Source organism: Tursiops truncatus, chromosome 3 (genome assembly GCF_011762595.2).
Source record: "Tursiops truncatus isolate mTurTru1 chromosome 3, mTurTru1.mat.Y, whole genome shotgun sequence".
Taxonomy (NCBI): domain Eukaryota; kingdom Metazoa; phylum Chordata; class Mammalia; order Artiodactyla; family Delphinidae; genus Tursiops; species Tursiops truncatus.
Window position 1 is genome coordinate 93,252,903 of NC_047036.1, and position 20,397 is coordinate 93,273,299.

General features: G+C 40.9%; 1 protein-coding gene and 1 long non-coding RNA gene across 6 annotated transcripts in view; one reads left to right on the forward strand and one right to left on the reverse strand.

Annotated features, from left to right (window-relative positions):
* Positions 1-11,040, reverse strand: part of LOC109550816 (uncharacterized) — a 58,072-nt gene extending 47,032 nt beyond the window's left edge. For both annotated transcript variants that reach the window (XR_002177491.3, XR_012330811.1), the window contains exon 1: positions 10,775-11,040. This is a non-coding gene — a long non-coding RNA (uncharacterized lncRNA). The remainder of the gene's footprint in view (positions 1-10,774) is intronic.
* KCNN2 (potassium calcium-activated channel subfamily N member 2) overlaps positions 9,471-20,397 on the forward strand; it is a 181,702-nt gene continuing 170,775 nt past the window's right edge. For 2 of the 4 annotated variants that reach the window (XM_033853092.2, XM_073802410.1), the window contains exons 1-2: positions 11,132-11,241; positions 11,377-11,472. Coding sequence is in view for 2 of the 4 variants with exons in the window: in XM_019940843.3 (XP_019796402.3) it covers positions 9,475-10,749; positions 11,377-11,472 (1,371 nt within the window). In the remaining 2 variants the exon portion in view is untranslated. Of the gene's footprint in view, positions 10,750-11,131; positions 11,242-11,376; positions 11,473-20,397 lie in introns of those variants that run through there. The other 2 variants (XM_019940843.3, XM_019940842.3) reach the window with 2 other exon arrangements.

Genomic DNA, 20,397 nt, shown 5'->3' on the forward strand with positions numbered 1-20,397 from the left:
ATATAAGAGTCCTTCATCTTGGAACTCTGCTTAATAACCTAGAAAAATCTTTTTGATTAATCTCATTTCAACGGCTTAGTACACTTCATTTAATTTATCTTCAAGAACAAAGTGTTCTGTTTTCTGCATCTTTTTTTCCATCATCTATGGGGCCACTAAAATAAAGGGGAAGAAAAACTGTTTTAGCAAAGTATTTAATAAATTTAAACAAAAACATGACCTTTATCTTGTCTAAAGACACGAACAAACAAGAAACTCCATGAACAAATCAGTTCTTCATGTAAGAATGGGAAATCGTCAGGAATATTGCATTCCCCTGATTTAATACCCAATTCTGAGCTCCTCTAGACAACCATTCATGAGACAGCTTTGAGCATTGGCTCGGCTTTCATAGAGGGCCTCTGACTCCTCTGGTCTCTCTTTAAAAATGAGCATTGAAGTAAGTCTGATCCTGGTGTTACAGTCACTTGTCAATATCAAATGATACCTCTCTCACCTACACAGTGTCTGCCTTGTGCTATGTCTTCCTGACTGCTGAGTCCTTTAAGCCATTTGCTTCAAACAGCTGAACCACGTGCTGTGGGCTGGGTGCAGAGTGCACTTTTGCTGCCAACCCTCAAGACTAAGAGTGTATACTTCCCAAATTGTCCCAGATAACCTCTTAAAAAAGGCTTTACTCTCATCATGCTATAAGTATTTGTCTGAACTACTGAAGGGTGATGGAGCTAACACATTACAGAGAAATTAATTAATGGTCACAAGTAACCATTACGAGTCATCTTCAGAGAATGCTTTAGTCTTAGTTCCTTTACACTGTCTGTTAGAATCATATGATGACAGTGATTTTTAACTGTAGAATTCAGTACAAAATATACCTGCTCTATTACTTATATGTAAGAGAAATCTGCATTCCACAATTAAAATAATAATGCCACAGCTCATTTTTCTCCTGAAATTCTTCTTGGATATTTATTGAATCATGATACTGTTAGGATTTTTAAGCTATTTAGATAGAGGCTCAGAGAAAAAAATTTTGAATCCTCAAATTCCCTAAAATTCATAGATAATAGTCACTCATGTCACTTAGGAAACTTATTCCTGCTCCTCTCTACTTTTATGTAATGTTGCCTTGGCACTATTCATTTTAAATTGATACTTCCATTTTAGCATTCAGTTTTGTTTGGGGATTTATTTCTCTCATCAGTTTTTAACAACCTTCTTGAGATACAATTCATATACTGTACAATTCACCCATTCCAAGTGTACAAATCAATGATTTTTAGTATATTCACAGAGTTACATGACTATTACCACAATCTAATTTTAAAATATTTTTATTAAATCAGTAGGAAACACTGTACCCATTAATAATGAATCCCCATTTACTGCCCCTTCCTCATTCCCAGCATAAGACAACCACTAATGTGACTTTTTGTTTATAGCTTTACCTATTTTGGACATTTCCAATAGATAGAATCATACAACATGTGGTCTCTCGTGACTGGTTTTCTTTCACATATTTCAAGGCTCCTCCATGTTGTAGCATGTATCAGTACTTCATTTCTTTTTACTGATGAATAATATTCTATTGTAAGAATATACCACATTTTATTTATACACTCACCAAGTTGACAGACATTTGAATTCTTTCCAGTTTTTAGCTATTATAAATAATGCTGCTATAAACATTCATGTGCAAGTTTTTGTGTAGATGTATATTTTCATTTCTCTTGACTATATACCTAGGAGAGGAATTGCTGGGTAATATGGTAACTTTACATTTAGTATTTTAAGGCACTTCCAAACTGGTTTCCAAAGCTGCTGTACCACTTTACATTCCCACCAGCAGTGTATGAGTGTTCGAATTTCACCACATCCTCTCCAACACTTGTTATTATATGTCTTTCTGATTAAAGGCATCCTAGCGGTTATGAAGTGGTATCTAATTGTAGTTTGGATTTACATTTTCCTAGTGACTAATGATGTGTATTTATTTTCAAGTGCTTATTTATCACTATTATATCTTCTTTGGAGAAATGTCTGTTCAGAGACTTTGCCTTTGGGGTATTTATTCTTTTCATTATTGAGTTGAAAGAGTTCTTTATATTTTGGATACAAGTCCCACACATCTATGATTTGCAAATATTTTCTCCCACTCTGTAAATTGTCTTTTTACTCTCCTTTTGGTGTTCTATGAAGCACAAAATTTTGATGAAATCCAATGTAGCTATTTTTTTTCTTCTGTAGCTTATGCTTTTAGTGTCGTGTCTAAGAAACTATTACTTAACCCAAGATCATAGTGACTCACCCATATGCTTTCTTTTAAGAGTTTTATAGTTTTTGTTCTCACACTTAAGTCTTTGATCTACTTGAGTTAATTGTTATGTATGGTATAAGGAAGAAGTCCAAGTTTGCTTTTTACATGTGAATATCCAGTTTTCCTAGTATCATGTGTTGAAAAGATTATTTTTGTTCCCATTGAATTATCTTGGCACCCTGTCAAAAGTCAATTGACTGTAAATGTAAAAGTTTATTTCTGGACTCTCAATTCTGTTCCATTAATCTATATATCTATCCTATTCCATTATACATTATCTTGATTACTATAGCTTTATAGTAACTTTTTATTCAGCAAGTTTGAGTCCTTCAACTTTGTTCTTTTTCAGGATTGTTTTGACTATTCTGTGCTACCTGTATTCCCATTTGAATTTTAGGATCAGTTTGTGAAGTTCTCCAAAAAAATCATCTAGTATTTTGATAAAGATTTGAGAGAATCTATAGATCAATTTGGGGAGTACTGACCAGATTAAATCTTCTGATTCATTAATATGGGATGTATGTCCATTTATTTAGGTCTTCCTTAATTTCTTTCAAAAATATTTTTTAGTTCGTGTATAAGTTTCACATTTCTGTTGATATATTCTTAATCTTTTTTTATTGTATTGCACATTAAACTTTTTTTAATTTCATATTTAAATTGCTCCTTGCTAGTGTAGGGAAATACAATTGACAATTTTTTGGGTTACAATTGACATTTTAAATATTAATCTTGTATCCAGAAGTCTGCTATATTTGTCTATTAGTTCTAATATATTGTAGTGGATTCTTTAGGATTTTCTGAATACAAAATCATGTTATTGGTGAATAGAGATAGTTCAATAGATATGTCAAGAGAGTTGTTGGAATGTTGGGACAGGGGTGATCTGCTGCCCTCTGGATAGCATGGTTGTGGATATGAAGCCTAGAATTGCTACAGCCATTTTTCCCACCATAAGGTAAATTAGTCTGATCAATATATATGAAGGAGGACAATGACAAGAAAGTTGCTGGAAACCTGATGATGTCTTAACCTCTGAAACAAACAGCACTGAAGTCTTCCCTAATCATGATATTTGTAGTTACAAGAGACAAGAAATACCCCTTGTTAAGAGAACTTGACTTGTGAAAAAAAGTAACCAATAGTTTTGACTAATTAAAACATTTTTGAGAAGCACTCGTTCTAAGGAACAAGGGTAAAACACTGTGTCAAATAGTGTGTTTTGTCATTATATTTGTGTAGTATATATCTGTTGTGTTTTTTTCTGTTATGTTGTATCATGTATGTCATTTTGTAGCATACGGATAGAAATAATAGAGAAAAAGTGCTACTAAATTTATAGCTAAAAAATAAAACATCAACAACACAGAATAAAAGTCATTTTTAAGAAAAATCTGGCTTATTGGATGAGGATGAATATGTGGAACTTCAAGATTTATCAACATTTAGAGTGTTTTGCTGCTGATGACATTATGTTTAATTCTACTTAGAAAAGCATGCTTTTCACGTTTATATGAGTGGGCACCAGCCCTCTCCTTGCCCTAAAGCAATTATTTGGGAGTAGGAATTTACAAATAGTTCCAGAAAGGGAAATAGTAATATAAAGATAGACAAAGGATGATTAATTGATTTCCTGAGCCTGTTTGGCAAGAGGTAGAAAAGAAAAAGGAAAACATAGAGGGTTGATGAATAACCTATGGGAATGGAATTAACAGGAAAAGAGAAAAAAGAGCTAATTCATCATGGATCCTAATCCTGTAAGAGAAGAGAAAATAATGATGGGATAATACATTGGATTTCAGAGGGAAAACAAACTTCAAGAACTTTTGTAGCATCATTATGTTTGAGCACTGAGCCACCATGAAACTTCGGGGATCACCAAGTGGAAGCTTTGACTTCCATACTTAGGAATGGTTTTGCATATCCTTGATCCCACTTTTGGTAACTCTCTACTCCTCCTGTAAGACACACTGGTTTATCTCTGCCTGTGGCATAGAGCCCCACCTCCTTTCTCTGGTTCCCTGCTCACTCTTTGGCACAAAGGGAGATGCAACGAGAAGACAACTCTGCCAGAGCACAAGAGCCGAGAGCCAGGCTGGATCCCTGCAGGACTGCAGGAGAGTTCCTCTAAGCCACAGGGCAAAGAGCTTGTGCCTCTTTCTTCTCACTTATTACATAAAAAGACAAAATGGACTCTGTTAGTGCTAATAAGTAGTCTTCAGGGCCTTCAGCGGCCTTCAGCTTTTACTATGGACATTGGCAAAAATGAGAAATGCCCAGGCTGCCAGCAAAGTCAGCAGAAGACTGTGTCTGAATAGAGTAGAATCTTTATTTTTTTAATACTTTTTAATTGGGTACCTTGGACCTGCATGCATACAGCACTGCCATTTCATGAATTATTCTGTTGATCAAATGAAGTTAACGAAAGGGGAGTAGTTAAGAATCTCAGAATCCCAACCAAGCCAGTGAGGATATGTTCATGAGGTCGTTCAAAGGCAGTGAATGGTAATGATAAGCCACTGCTGTCCATTCCTTGACTATTAGTGGAGTATCAGCCTGTATGAGTTGATAGAGTCAATAGGTAATTTTTCTGCTATGGAGGAAAGGCTAGAGGAGTGTTAAACAGACTCATCAGACAGACTCAGAAGAATGTACTTGAAGTCTGGCTTTTTCTTGCTACTCACCAGCTGTGTGACCTGGGGTAGCCCACATCTCAGGGTTATCCTTACCTGTAAAGTAGAGATGATCATAAAAACTTCCCTACCTTGCATAGGGTTCTTGAGAGATGCAAATAAAGTAACACATGAGAAACTGCTTTATAAACTAGAATGTGCTATCCACTGTCTTTTTTATGACTTTCTATTTAGATTCAGATGTGTGTTTCTAGTTGCCAAGGGATATTTGTTTATGTAATCTGTAGACTATTTTAAAAAGACTTATAGTCAATAATTTCAACCTGTTCACCTATTTAATTGTGTAACATAGTTCAATTCTGCTAACAAAACTAGTATAAGTTCTATCTTTTTTTTTTTTTGCTGGCACTACTGAGACTTTTATAGATATGCTAATTAGCTGAGAAATGGTAGGAGGCAAGGATAAGGGTAAAACAAATTTGGAAAAGTTAATGAATAGGCCCTAACAGGATAATTAATCCCTGAATAATGGTGGTATTACTTAACAAGACTATCATCAATAAGCTCATTCAGGTCTTGATACTTTCTAGTAAAAATGTGGAAGCAAAAGAATACGTGTAACAATGATATCCTAAAATGTACATTTCTTATGAAGTTAGGATGACAATACGTGGCTTAAGAAGAAGTGTTTTTCATGAGACATGTCGGGAAGCAAGGAGCGACTCTGACATTATCCCGAGTCCCCATTTGCACTGACTGCTAAGCAAACTGAGTTCAGAGAGGCTGTGTCTTGTCACAACCCCTGTGCTTGGCACCACCAAATAATTTACTCAACCAGGCAAAGAAAAAAGAAAATCCCAGAAAAACATTTACTGTATAGGTCAAAGTATCCCTCAGAGCACTCAGTGTGGGAAACAGATGCCCTGGACCCCTGCATCAGCTGTTCTGACTGCCTTTGCAGATAGATCAGAAACATCCAAATTCAAAAGCAATCTTTCTAATCCATAAGGAAAAAAAAAAACCAGGGAATTTTTACAAGAATGTGACACTGGAAATAAAGGTATTTAACTGATAGTATTTGAAATGTATTTTGTGGATGAGTATGACCTCTGGTGTTAAACTAGAGAAATTCCAGCACTTATATATCTTAATGACAGAAAGAGAAGCACATGCAATTTTCCAAGAGCTTATTATTGGAGGTTATAGGCCCTTGTATTGTCACCTTTCAATCTTTCGTAATTCTCTTCCTCTCCTTCCCTCCTCACTCTCACAAATATAAATGAGTGTTTACTATGTGCTAAGTACTATCCACATGGAAGAATATTGTCTTTGTTGTTCTAACTGCTTAACTTTACATGTCGCATCTATAATCCTATATATGGGGAAAAAAGCAAAATTATGGTATGCTATATGAAAAGTTTACATATAAGCTTAAAATCCATTTGTTAATTTTATAAAGAAAAGAGGATTGATGAAAAGGAGAACTTCTTAAATGTGCCCCTGTCATAACTCAATAGTGTAAAATGCCCCAAACAATAAAGTTATGAGGATTCAGGCTAAAAGTAAAACAAAGTTGTCGGGGCATCTTGTCGCTTTTCATCACCATACTAATAGTGGATTATTGTACTCCAAATACAGACATTTATTAGCAAGAAGATTTTTTGAGTGTGTGTGATCAGATGATTCCCTGAAACAGAAAGATGATAAATAGCTGACTGACTTGCTCTCCTCTTTCTCCATCACAGTGGGTTTTACATAACTATATTATTTCATGAGCTTTTGTAAGGCACTGACTAGGTGGAAGCACTGGTAATCTGAGTTTTGGTATTCTGACAGCTCCTCATTTTGTTTGCCAAATCTCCATTTCTTTCTTACCTTGTGCACCCTTTCCTCCCCTGATCCCCCTCTGTGAGCAGTGGTTAACTCCATCATTGTCGTAAATCTCAGCAAACACTCTGTTTCTACATGACTAAAGGCACTGCACCTAATCCGGTACTAAGGCATAGAGATATACATGGCAAAAGATACAATAATTTTTTCCCTGTTATTTTATCTATGGAACTTCTTTGAAGCTTTGAATTTGCTATTTGAGAAAGTCAGTTTGACAATAGAAGATGCAGCCATTACTTTTTTGTGTTTTTTTGCAGCCATTACTTTTTAGAATGACATTTTAATAACTTTAGAACCTTATATCTAATTTTGTGCTGGTAACAATTATTGTGATATTTGGAGAGGGGATTGATGTAGTCATTCAACAAAATTTACCAAAGGCTAATGAAAGTATTAATTTACCATGATAAATGTATTTGATGTATTTAGGTTTGGAAGGATGAGTCAAACTTTTTCACTTAGTCAGCTATGCGTAGCAATGAGAAGAAGCTCATATAATTTGTTATAAAGTGAAAATGAATGTATTATGGATTTTGTGCTTGAGTTGAATTTTGTTTCACACCAGAAGGTGAAAATATTTTAATTTGGAAGCTTTCATTGTAATTTCAAATTACTCATTAGAATTGTTTTTAATAGTCATGTTCACCACACAATTCATGCAGATCTACTCTGCTACCACAAAGATTCTATGATCAAAATTCTAAACAAATTTTATTAAATTACCAAAAATTATCATGGAATATAAAAATAAAATGCTGTCTCCAGTTTTTAGCCATTCAAATTCTATTTTTGACCAAGACTACAGAGAAATGCAAGTTCTATGGGACTAAAAGCAACCCTCTCCCTTTTTTTCTTCTGGATCTGTTTACTTGCATGCACAAAAAATTAAAATTGCTTAACTCATATCCAAAGGATATCCTAAAATGAATTATTCACTCCAAGGCACTGAAAACGCGAACTCTCTCTTAGGAGCAGGTACGTGGTAAGCAACTTCAGGGTAGCTGCCGAGTAGAATATCAAGAAATTGGATCCAGCTGAGAATTCCAATTACCTAATGAGGGTGATCCGCTTTCACTTTAATTTCTAACTCGTTATAACTTCTATCATACAAATCATGCTCTAAAATCACGATTTAAAAGGGAAACAAATATTCAACTGGCCAGTGTATTTCATTCCCTTTTCTGGAGATGGGAATCTCAACTTACAAAGAAATACAAACGATAATGACTTAAGATGGAGCAGTAACAACGAACCCTTGAAAGGGTCCCCTACCGCTTTGTGTTAGTATATCGCCCAACAGAAGGACACATCACAGGAAATTTGTGAGACACAAAGCGTAATTTTTATTAGTTTATTAGCAAATAAATAAATATTACACCTAACTAGCAAAACTCCAGCACTGTCCCCAGGCAGCTATTATTCAGTCCGAGTTATTATTAATAATTTCCTAGCCAGGCTATGACTGCCGGTGTGAATCAGCCAGCGCCAGGCCCCTCTCCATCCGCCGCCCCCGCCGCAGTCAGGGCTTGGCACATAAGATGCTAGGTGTTTGCGCCACAGTGATCCGCCTTTGCTTTGTGTCTGTGCTGCAGGTGTGGAGGAGGAAGAACAGAAGACAAGCTGGTGGCCGGCGGTCGCTGAGCATTCCCCAGACTCTCGAGCAAACCTCTTCTCCATGGCAGGAAAAGCCCGCGGACCTACCCACTGGGGCGGCCAGAGGGCCTGAGCGCCGTAGCCCAGGACCTGGCGGCCGGGGGCGCCAGCCCCTCATGTTCTGCAGAAGGCGCAAATGTGAGCAGGCAGTGGCGGGGAAAGCCCTCCGCCCCCGCCAGGGGGACCCGGGAAGCCCGCGCGGGCTCCTCCCGCGGACGAAGGGGATCCCCTCCTTTGGCCCCGCCCCCATCCTCCCCAGGCCCAGGCGCCAAGGAGGTTAACCCTACCCGCGCCGCAGCGCATTAGGGCGAGAGCACCGCGCAGCCAATCCCGACTCCCCGGCGCCAGAGACCAGCGGCGTGGGGAAGATCGGTGAGCCGGGCCCGTTCGGGTCTCGCAGCGGCCAAACAAGGGCTCAGGCCCCGGGGTTCTCACTAAGCCCTGCTGCACTGGCTTAGCTAGTCGTCAAACTTTTTCTCTCCAAAGCGGGTGCCCCCGCAGTTATTTGGCGGGCAGCCGGCAGCCCACTCTCAGCGGGACAATTAGGGAGAAGTGGGCGTGGGGCGAGGAGGCTGCTGTTCTGCAGCTCTAAGAGGCGTGCATGCCGGTGGAGGAGTGGCCCGGGTTCCGCACTGTTCCCTCGCCTGACCCCCTGGCTGGGGTGGCTCAACGTGCTGCAGTGCCCGGTGCAGGGGATCTAGACTGCGCGTCCGGCACTAGTTAGGGGGGTGGTGGCACGGGAAGGAGGGGACGCCTGTTTTTTCCTCCTCCCTCTGCAGACCCGCTGCACTACCTGGTGGTGCTCACGGGTGCTCCCAATCAGCAGGTGGAACCCCCGCCCTCACCCTGTCCTGGCCTGCGCCTCCGAGGGTTTTCATTCTGCAGATTCTACCCCCCCCCCGCCCCCATCTCTCTCTCTCTCACACGCTCCCCTAAACCGCGCGCACTGCAAACTCAGTCTTGGTCCCCGCAGGTGATGTCATGCCCATTGTTTTGGTGAGCCCAACCAATTGGACGCGCCGCCTGGATTCTACCGGAGCCGGCATGGGCCCTTCCTCGCACCAGCAGCAGGAGTCTCCGCTCCCTACCATAACGCATTGCGCAGGGTGCACCACCGCCTGGTCTCCCTGCAGCTTTAACAGCCCTGACATGGAAACCCCATTGCAGTTCCAGCGCGGCTTCTTCTCGGAGCAGCCGCCACCGCCACCGCTCTCCTCACACCTGCATTGCCAGCAGCAGCAGCAGAGCCAGGACAAGCCGTGCCCGCCCTTCGCGCCCCTCCCGCACCCTCACCACCCCCCGCACCTCGCGCACCAGCAGCAGGGCAGCGGCGGCAGCAGCCCATGCCTCCGGTGCAACAGCTGCGCCTCCTCCGGTGCCCCGGGGGCGGGGGCGGGGGATAACCTGTCCCTGCTGCTCCGCACCTCCTCGCCCGGCGGCGCCTTCCGGACCCGTACCTCCTCGCCGCTGTCAGGCTCGTCGTGCTGCTGCTGCTGCTCGTCGCGCCGGGGCAGCCAGCTCAATGTGAGCGAGCTGACGCCGTCCAGCCATGCCAGTGCGCTCCGGCAGCAGTACGCGCAGCAGCCGGCGTCCGCCTCCCAGTACCACCAGTGCCACAGCCTGCAGCCCGCCGCCAGCCCCACGGGCAGCCTCGGCAGCCTGGGCTCCGGGCCCCCGCTCTCGCACCACCACCACCACCACCACCACCCGCACCCGGCGCACCACCAGCACAGCCAGCCCCAGGCGCGCCGCGAGAGCAACCCCTTCACCGAAATAGCCATGAGCAGCTGTAGGTACAACGGGGGCGTCATGCGGCCGCTCAGCAACTTGAGCGCGTCCCGCCGGAACCTGCACGAGATGGACTCCGAGGCACAGCCCCTACAGCCCCCGGCGTCTGTTGGAGGAGGTGGCGGCGCGTCCTCCCCGTCTGCAGCCGCGGCCGCCGCAGCTTCGTCCTCAGCCCCGGAGATCGTGGTATCTAAGCCGGAGCACAACAACTCCAATAACCTGGCGCTCTACGGAGCCGGCGGCGGAGGCAGCGCTGGAGGCGGCGGCGGCGGTGGCAGCGGGCATGGCAGCAGCGGTGGCACCAAGTCCAGCAAAAAGAAGAACCAGAACATCGGCTACAAGCTGGGCCACCGGCGCGCCCTGTTCGAGAAGCGCAAGCGGCTCAGCGACTACGCGCTCATCTTCGGCATGTTCGGCATCGTGGTCATGGTCATCGAGACCGAGCTGTCGTGGGGCGCCTACGACAAGGTAAGTGCTCCAGCCCTTTGCTCACCGTTCCCGGGCCGCAGAGCCGGACACCGAGTGGTTGGGATGGGCGCTGGTGGGAACTCTCTGCCTGCCAGTTCCGAGCTTTTCCCGGACAATTGGAGGTGCCCGCCGGGACGGCGAGCACCGCTGAGACTCGCTCCCCTAATCCGCAAGGCAACTCTGGAGAGGAAGCTTTTCCGCGCGCAAAGTTCTGGAGGCAGTGAATGCCCAGCGAGTTTGGGCACGTTAAAGAAGTGATTTCAGGAGTCGGTGAGGAAAGCATGCTCTGTTCCTCTCCTGGTGCTCACGATGTCGGAGGCCCCTTTCAAACCCAAGCGCTTAAACTCAAGGATAACTTCCTCTCAGGTTTTGAGAGCCACGAGCTGCGCTTGGGTCTGTGGTGTCGAGGACCCCGCTGCTTGGCCTTCCGGGATCTCCTCCCTCACTTTCCTGTGAGGCCAAGTGATCTGACAGATCACAGAGCCGAGACAGGTGCCCCTACCCCCATCCTCCTACTGGGAATTCAGGTCCCCTTGCTGGGGATTGACCGACCCCCCGGATCTTAAAGGTGGTTAAAAGTGCTGCTTCTTTTTTTTTTTAAAAAAAGTGCTTCTGTCTGTGTTGCAGGCGTCGCTGTATTCCTTAGCTCTGAAATGCCTTATCAGTCTCTCCACGATCATCCTGCTCGGTCTGATCATCGTGTACCACGCCAGGGAAATACAGGTAACTTCGGGGTTCTGCTGTTTATGAATGACTTCAGCTGGGGGAAGTGCAAGGCAGCAAACGCTTTTTCCAAGCTCTCGTGTCCTTGCTTGAGGTTACAGAAGACACACGCTGTATTCTTACCTTAGCACCTGACCTGTTCTTTCAAGAAGTTAAAAACAAAACAAACAGTGCAGCATGTAAATGTGCAGTAGTTTCCAGGATGTATTTGTTAAAGCTTTCAGATTTTCCCCTCTCTTCTTTAGGTAGATCCACTTCTCCATATCAGTCACTGTATTTGTTTTGCTCAAGGCCAGTTATATACTAGCCTTAGTCCGCCAGGTAAATGTGTATTCTCGTCTAATAAACATTTAACAAGATGGGTGGGCCATTATGGAAGATTGTGCCCATGTGTATCACCTTCCATAACTGTAGCTTAGAGAAGAAAATAGGCCCGTGATATTTCTTGCTACTGTATATCAATAAGACAAGAAGAAAACTCTAACCTTTTCTATATCTTACTGTAAAGTTGAAGAAAAAAATCTGTTGTAAATTAAGAATACAAATTCTGTATATCTGGTAGTTTGGTAGATTTTCAGGTACAATCGTTACATTATTTATTAAAAATGTCACTTAAGAGCAAAGGCCACTGCCCTTGTGAGTGAACTTGTTAGGAAAATGTTTGTTTTGTTTAAATGTAGCCAGGAACTCTATTGTTAGATTTGACTGTTACTGACCATTTCAGAATAGTCCGTCTAAAATTCATGGGTTGTCTTTTAAGTTGTTTATTTTGCTGTAGCTTTCAGTTAAAGGAATATTAAGGTTTGGGAATAAAATAACTAGAGTTTTCAAAAATTAAGAGAGATTGAGATTTTCCAGTTTAGAACTTACACTAATATGCATTTTCTGGTTGTTTTGGATCAGGTGTTAGGCATTTGGCAGAACTATTAAACCCTCGAATTTAGGCTGCTTTCCTTTAGGAGTTGCCGTTGAATTTAAATAACTTAGCATTAATTATAAGTTAAATTAATTTTAAGTTAGTAATTTGCAAAAACATACTAAATATGGAAGAAACCAATTTTAACTATTGCCCAAGCAAAATAAAGATACACATGACCCCACATGAGGGGAGAGAAATTACTTCATCATGCTTTCAAATTTGCAAAGACTTTGAAAAGTGTGATTTTGAAGGAAGGAGGATAGAGAATGAGAATTAGAAAGAGTGAGAATATTTAGAGTTAAGTAATAAAACTGCACTGCCAAAACAAGGCAAACACATTTGGACCCTTTAAAATTTTAATAATTCACACATCTTTAATTACTTCTCAGTTTACTATTAAATAATTACACATCTTTAATTCAGCACTAATGATCGTGGGCTTTTGAGATTCTTTCAAACATTTTAAAGTAATACTAAAATGTAACTTAAGCATCATGAGAGTATCTTTTCATTTTGACTTGAAGGGTAGACACTTAAGGCTAGGGAACAAAACAGGTCTAATGGCCCTTTGACTTGGTTTACAGATGAGGTACCTGCAGTCAGAAGAGGTGACCAGCTTGCCAGATTCCATAGCTAGACAGTGCAGAGCGTGACCAGGCCTGTCCTCCTAGCTTCCACCCAGAATGCTTCCTGCTGCACTCTGCTACTGCTTGTTAGCAACCCTGAACATGGACATGTCTTTGTCTGTGGTTCCTCTCTAAATCCAAACGTTTGGTATTTGAATAGGGTTAGACTTAAACGGTTTTTCTAAAATCTTCTTAGGTATTTATAAAAATCAAGTAATTTAATTTTTATTTTTGGCTTGAAGACCAGAGTAGTTTTATTTAATCCACCCTAGAAAGAGACCTTGCTCTTTTGTTTTGTTTTTTAATTAAACATCAGCTTTCGTATTATTCCTGTTCCTTCTGAAAAACACACAGCAAAACAAGCATTCAAGGCGGAGGACATTTGATGGTATTAACACCAAGAACAAAGTGTCTTCCTGAAAATGCTAACCTTTTAAGAATTATGGGGAGCTTTTTTTGAAATAACTTATAGGAGTTTGTGAGGACCAAACATTGGCCACTAACATTGGCCAGATGTTAATTACGTGGTGTAAAAAATTTTTGATACCATATTAGAACTCTTAAAACTTAGAGAAAGTAATACAAATAAAAGAAGTCATATTTTTAAAGATCATTTCACACTTGAAAGAATTCCACCCCTGGCTAATTTTGAGGACCATTTCTGTTACACAAATGCATAGATATATTGATTAGAGTACGAAGAGCACGGGTGATAAAAATGAAGACATGAATTCCCCCTCTAAGGGTTATAAGCACAGTGAACCTCTTTATTGTTGGGGCAACATAAACATCACAAAAAGTTATATTTTTATAATTGGAATTATCTGACCTGATACATGGTTTCTGCTAAACCAGCCACACTTAAGATAGTTTCAAAATGGATGCTCAGGTAATATCATTTAGTTGTTTTGGATGTAGCTTTTACATTCAGTGTTTAATCTAGAGTGATTTTTGTTTTCCTCAAGCTGAAGTTCCAAATTCTTACCTGAGATGCTTTTTTAAAAATATGAAATGGAAAAGGACCAAATAAATGTGGAGACCCTGAGCTGGAAATCAAGAACCAGAAAAAACATGTTCTAATTTATCCAGAGAGTAGTCAGTGATTGCTGCTGAAATAGTTCACTCTGAAACACAGGAAAATCAAGTGCATAGGCTAATGTATCCATGTGTGGAAAATGACGAATTGACCCCTTTTTAACTTACTGATGTCACTGCTATAGATGTACTTCTTTCATAAGTTTTAAGCAAATAGGTACTTCTCAGTTTACTATTAAGAATTCTAAGTATATAGATTAGCTTTGAGTTAAGGAACTCAATGCGGGGGTTATGCTGCTGTTCAGAGCATGTTCTTGGGCATAGCATGCAGTCTAATGTGACACTTCCTCTTTTTCTTTTTAGCATAGCAGTATGATGATTGGATAGTGAGAGCTAGCTAGTATGGGTTTCTGGTACATGGTAGGATTTCTTACTGCATTCAGGAAAAGTAAGTGTTATAGCCAATGTTCTGGCTCTCTGCCCACCGGAATTGCTTTAACGAAGCTTGGGGAGGCCCTGACATTTCCATGGAGAACCTTGGAAAGCAAGTCAGTGTGACCTTTTATAAAATGTTTATACACAGTCTATCAAAATAGATAGTTCAGGTGAGTCATGGACGGAAGTGCTTGAATTAAAATAGTGTGATGGAGAGGCTTTGTAAGAACTTAGCTCAGTACATTTCAGCTTTGGTGTCATTTTTTCAGTACCACAGACAGCTCAATGCACCAGACTATAGTTTGCTCATTTCACTAATTACTTTTACATCCCCTCAAAACAAAAATGAAATTACTTTTTTGGGGGGAGGGATCAGAAAGCTTATATAAAATCAGATTTAGTGGGAGCAGATTTTCAGCTAAGTAGATATTAGATTTTTTCAAATAGACATTTGACCTTACTTTCTATATTCATCAGTAAAGTCAAAAAATGATGAATAGATACATAAAATAAATTTTAGCAAATGCCTTTGTATCACAACCTTCTGACAGAGCAAAAGTACTATGGGGATTGTTTTATACAGTTTGGAAAGGTCACTTGATACTTTAAGTAGCTTCCCCACCTCAAGTCCAAGGTCAAATAATAGGAAAAACAGAGGCATGATTTCCTGTGACTTTTCTTTTTCTCCCCCCTCTTCTGTAGGGTTGGAAGCATTTGTTTGATGGAATAAGAACAAAACAATGTTCAAGTACTCTTTAAGGTCTTCAACATCGAATAAGTTGAATGTAGATTGCACTTCATCTTTTCAACTTTAGTGTACTCGACTTTCTCTTGTGGAAGCAATTTTAGTTGAAAGAGTTGTTTAGTATTTTGAGATAGGCAAATACAAGATTCTAAGTTGGGAGGAAAACCCCTTGGACTGTGATCTTTCTGGTTCTCATGGGATTTGGCAGAATGGAGAGTACTATACTTTAAAGTTGAAAATGGTTTTATTTCCTTGGTTTTGTTTTGGTAATAATATAATTATAGAATAAATAGCACTAAGGGAAACACTGATTTTCCCCTGGTATCTCTTGCAGTGGAAGAACTCTACACATTCTCCCTTAAGTCAGCTTTTCAGAGATGGATGATATACATCTAAAAGTGGAAGAGCAGAAATGACAATTACCCCTTACCTGTGCATGTAGGCCACACAAAGGGGGAAGGAGTGAGTGTGGGCAGGGACCTCAGCAACCTCTGAATTCTCCTGGACTGGTTGAGGAGGGGTGGCTACGTGCCCACTGAGTAGACTCTGGCTCACCTTGTGGAGAATGGGAAAGAATGCTCGCTTTCCCACTCCTGCAGAGAGCAAGTAGATGCTTCCAGACCGTGCAGAAAATACTGCATATAGTTATTATTCTTATTAATAAAATAATAATGACTACACACAGTGAAAATAACTAGTACAGAAGAGCTTAAAATAAATATGATAGTCACATTCTCAATCCAGTGTTTCAGAGACCACCACTTTTACATTTCTCATACATTTCTCCAGAATTTTCAAAAATGAATATTTAGTTGTGTTTAGAGACACACATACTGTGCTTTTTTTGCTTAATATATCTTGAAGGTTTTTTATTGTCAGCACATGGAAACCCATCTCATTCTTTCTTAGCAACTGTTTATTATCCCATTTTACGGATGCACTGTGGCTTACTGTTAAGCTTTTGCTGTTATAAGCCATAATAAAAATGAACACTCTTGTATACTATTTAAATCTACTAATTAGAGGATACACATATGGTGTATATCCAGCAGACGGATTGCCGAATCAAAGGGAGTTTGTATTTTAAATGGAAAGTACTGCCCACCAGCCCTTTAGAAAGGTCTTCAGAGTTCTCATTCTTGGCTTCCCTACACATTATTTCCCCACAGCATTGTTAACACTGAATGTTATAAAAAGGAATTTTAACTATCTTTGGCTTTGTAAAGTTTACTATCTTCCTGAAAAAACATTTTTTTTTTTTTGGTGAAAAATTCAAGGACAAAGCTCATGGCCTCATAGGCTCATTAGCAACATTTTGGAATATCTAGTGGTGCATTATCTAATCTGCTGACAAAATGACCAATCCTTGTAAAGGTGCCATCAGAAGCAAGCATTGGCCATATTTTTGGGTTTTTTACTTTAAAAAAAGTTAGAGATGAAGGAAGCTAAAAGAGTAGAAGGAATGGTCTTCGACTGGTCTTTAGGTCTCTCGTATATCTATAGCATGAGGGAGAGGAGAGTTAACTCTTTGACTGTAAGACTCCAGAAGATCATGAAGTGGATACCTTGCCTGAATTGCTTTGTTGTGTGGTGGTCCGCACCACAACTGCTGTCTATATTGCCAGCAACTTCTACAGAGTTGTAATGAGACTCTCAGTCCCTTTGACTTCGTGTATACCCTGTAGTAACGAAATCACTCAGGGCCAATTTTCTCTGCCTGCCTGTATAAAGATCTCTGCATTATTAATGGATGTGACACTAAATAAAGCGATCCTGGTGTGTTTACAGAGCAGCATCACAAATGAATGAAGAGTGGAACTTTAGGTTTACTGCGAGTGGGTTCGCTTGATCTGCCAACTCGTTTCTGGGCCACGTTTTGTACAGCTCGGAAAGGAGACCACTGTGGGCTGTCATTGTCCCAAACCACATCTGGCAGGGTGGACAGAGGGAGCCTGCACTGATTTAACTTCAGGAAGTTACTTTTGGTCAGGGTACAAAGTGGTTTCATGGGGCCGTTTTAGTGAGAATTTCCTCTCATTAGGAATTACGATGTTTGCTACTTTGGGAGTATATGTTTAACCTGAAACTCCTTTAGAATTCTCTTTATAGAACTGGAAACTATGTGGAGAGGACCTGAATTGTTATCTCGCCCAGGATCCCACCCAGCATGGAAACTCCCTTTATGTCATCTCAGATAAAAGTGGCCACCCAATTTCTGCTTGATCCCTCTTCCCCTGATGGTCAGTTTGTCTGTACAAGGCTGTCTATTCCATTGCCAGACAACTCTTAATCTTAGGAAGATTTTCCTTATGTTGGGAGTGAAGTCTGGTTTTATTCCTTCCCATATTCAACATTGAAAAAGTTTTTGAGCTCTGCTAATACAATGAGGAATAAGACAGTAAGCTTCCTTCCCTCTTGGAACTGACATTCCAAGCAGGCGGTGTTAAGGAGAGAGACAAAAATTAAGTAAAGGAAGAAAATCCTTGGAAGTTGTGATAAGTGTCATAAAGGGGCCATGAAAGGCTATGATAGAAAATAATTGGGGGCAGAGCGTTGTACACATCAGACAGGGTGGTCCTGGGAGCAGTCTCTAAGGAAGTGACTTTTAAGCTGAGACATAAAGGAAAAGAAGTTACCAGCTATTGGCAGAGTCTGGAGGAACAAACTTTTCCAAGCCCTCGTGGCTGAAAGGAGTTTCCTGCACTTATACAGTTGAGAGCAAACCAGTGTGGCCCAAGCAGGGCGACGGTGGTACTGGATGGGGTGAGAGTGGATAGGCAGGGGTCTGATACTGAAGTGTCCTGAGACCATTACAAGAATTTTGTGATGTTTTCTTCAAAGTGCATGAGGCCACCATTAAAGCACAGAAGAGTCATGATCCAGCTTATTGTTTAAGCAGACCTTTTGTTGAAGCTCTGAGGAGATTGGTCTGGAGACCCTTGGCAAGTCACATTTAGAGATGACACTCACTTGGCTTGGGTAGTAGTGGTGGAAGTGAAGAGAAGTGGTCTGATTCAAGACCCAGGTTGGAGGTAGAATAGACATCTTAGTGATTGGGTATGACAGGTGAGGGCAAGAGGTGATGCTAAGATGATTCTCAGGGTTCTGGGTGGAGCATCTGAGTGTGTTATGCTGACAGGGGAGAACTCACATTGAAGGGTAGCATGTGGAATCAGGAATGCTTCTGGTGGAAATGCTTCTGAGTATACAAGAGAACCCTGAGTTCAGAGAAAAGGTGTGGAGTGGAAATTTAAATTGGCCAGTAATCAGCGTAGAGACTATTTAAACCCACAGGAATTGATAAAATCACTGAGAGAAAATAGAGGAATGAGAGAAGAAGGTCGAGAGCAGATCAACCTCTGACATCTAGAGGTTGTGTGAAGCAGGAACTAGAGAAAAGAGATGAGAATGACTTGTCCTAGAGGTGGTAATGGGAGTGTTGGAAGGAGGGCACAGAGCTGTTTACTGAATGCCATGAAGTCAGTTAATATCGGGTAGGGAGGTAGTGCCTTTTGGATTTGGCAAGTTCAAGGTCGTTGCTGACCTTGATGAGCAGTTTCAGTGGAATGGTAGAAACAGAACACAAACTGTAATTTCCAGTATAACAGAGTAATTTGATTCCCCCTCTTCCCAGAATTACAGAGCAAACATTTAAATATTGGTTAGGTCCCTTTAAATGCCCACCTAATTAAATAGTCCCCGTTTCTTTGAATTTTCCCAATCAGGCTTAGAATGTCCCTGATCATATTCTTCTGGACTTACTCTGTTTTGCTGAATTCCCACTTTGAGTAAGGTCAGAAATGTACTCAGTACTTTCAGATGGGATCTGCCAGTGTACTTGTTACCTCCGTTCAACAAAAATCCTCCATTGTGCTGACTGTTATTTAGTCTAAAATGGTCATTGCGTCACCCAAACTGTTGCCAAGTACACTTGTAAAATTGTTACCGAACTGAATGTAGGGCTTTACATTTACTGACTCTGTTAAATAGCATCTTGGTTTCAGGTGAGTGTTTTAGCCTGTCAGAATTATTTGAATCATAATGGTGATGTTTATTTGACAAACACTTACTTAGGTTTGGAAAATGCTGTGTGTGGAGGGGGCTCTGGCATTGGAAAGACCCACATCAGTGCTAAATTCTGTTCCAGAAACATGGTCAATGTTAGTGGCTGTTACCCAGTTTTCACACATCCAACTCTTCCTAGCTTCTCACTAGCCATGACTTTGAAAAGTGTAGCTTGGGTACCATGCCGAAGGCACGGTCAGAGCTGAGAAGTAGGACCTTCTTTGTAGTTAGCCATCTGTTCATCCATGATATTTGGTTCAGCTTTTCACGTACTAACAACTCTCTGAACCCTGACTATCAGCCAGCCTACGTTTCTCTACAAGAATGTCATGAGGACTGTCAGATCCCTTGCTGAAATCCGTGTATTCTGTGCAGTCTCATGATCTGCCAGTCTATTCATGATATCCAAGAAGGAAACAAGACTGATGAGCTTATCATTTTAAGCATTATAATGTATTAGGCTTCATGACCAAATGCCTTTTCTCTTAAAAATTTTGTTTTTTTCTCCAGATTATAAAATTAGTAAACATTTATGTTAGAAATCTGTAAAACATAGATAACATGAAAAAGAATATGTTAGTTTAATCTCACCACCCAGAGATAATTATTATTGTGATATAATGTATTTATATGAAGTAGATGGACCTGATATTTGCTATATATCAGGATAAGGAAATTTAGTGTTCTTTTCATGTAATTTTCTATTCATTTCCCCATGCCATTAAACATTCCAATTTTTTTTGCATCATATAGCTATAAGCAATTTAATCCTTTCCCTTATTTTTGGACCCTTAAGAAAAATTAGAAAGACTCTATTTAAAATATTTCTGTAATAAATACCTTTGCAGATGAACTTGTGTAAGCATCTCTGATGAGTTCCTAAGGAAAAATTGCCAAGGCAGAAATTACTTAGTTAAAGAATATTATTTAAGGCAACTGAGAGTTTGTCAAATGGTCCTTCCAAAGGTTTATATCATGCCTTTCATTTTTAAAGTACTTACAAACCACTTTGTTAAATAACTGACTTGATTATTTTCTGGAGTGTCTAGGATCCATTTACTGATTAGTATTCTGAGTACTGTCCTACTTTGTGAATCTAG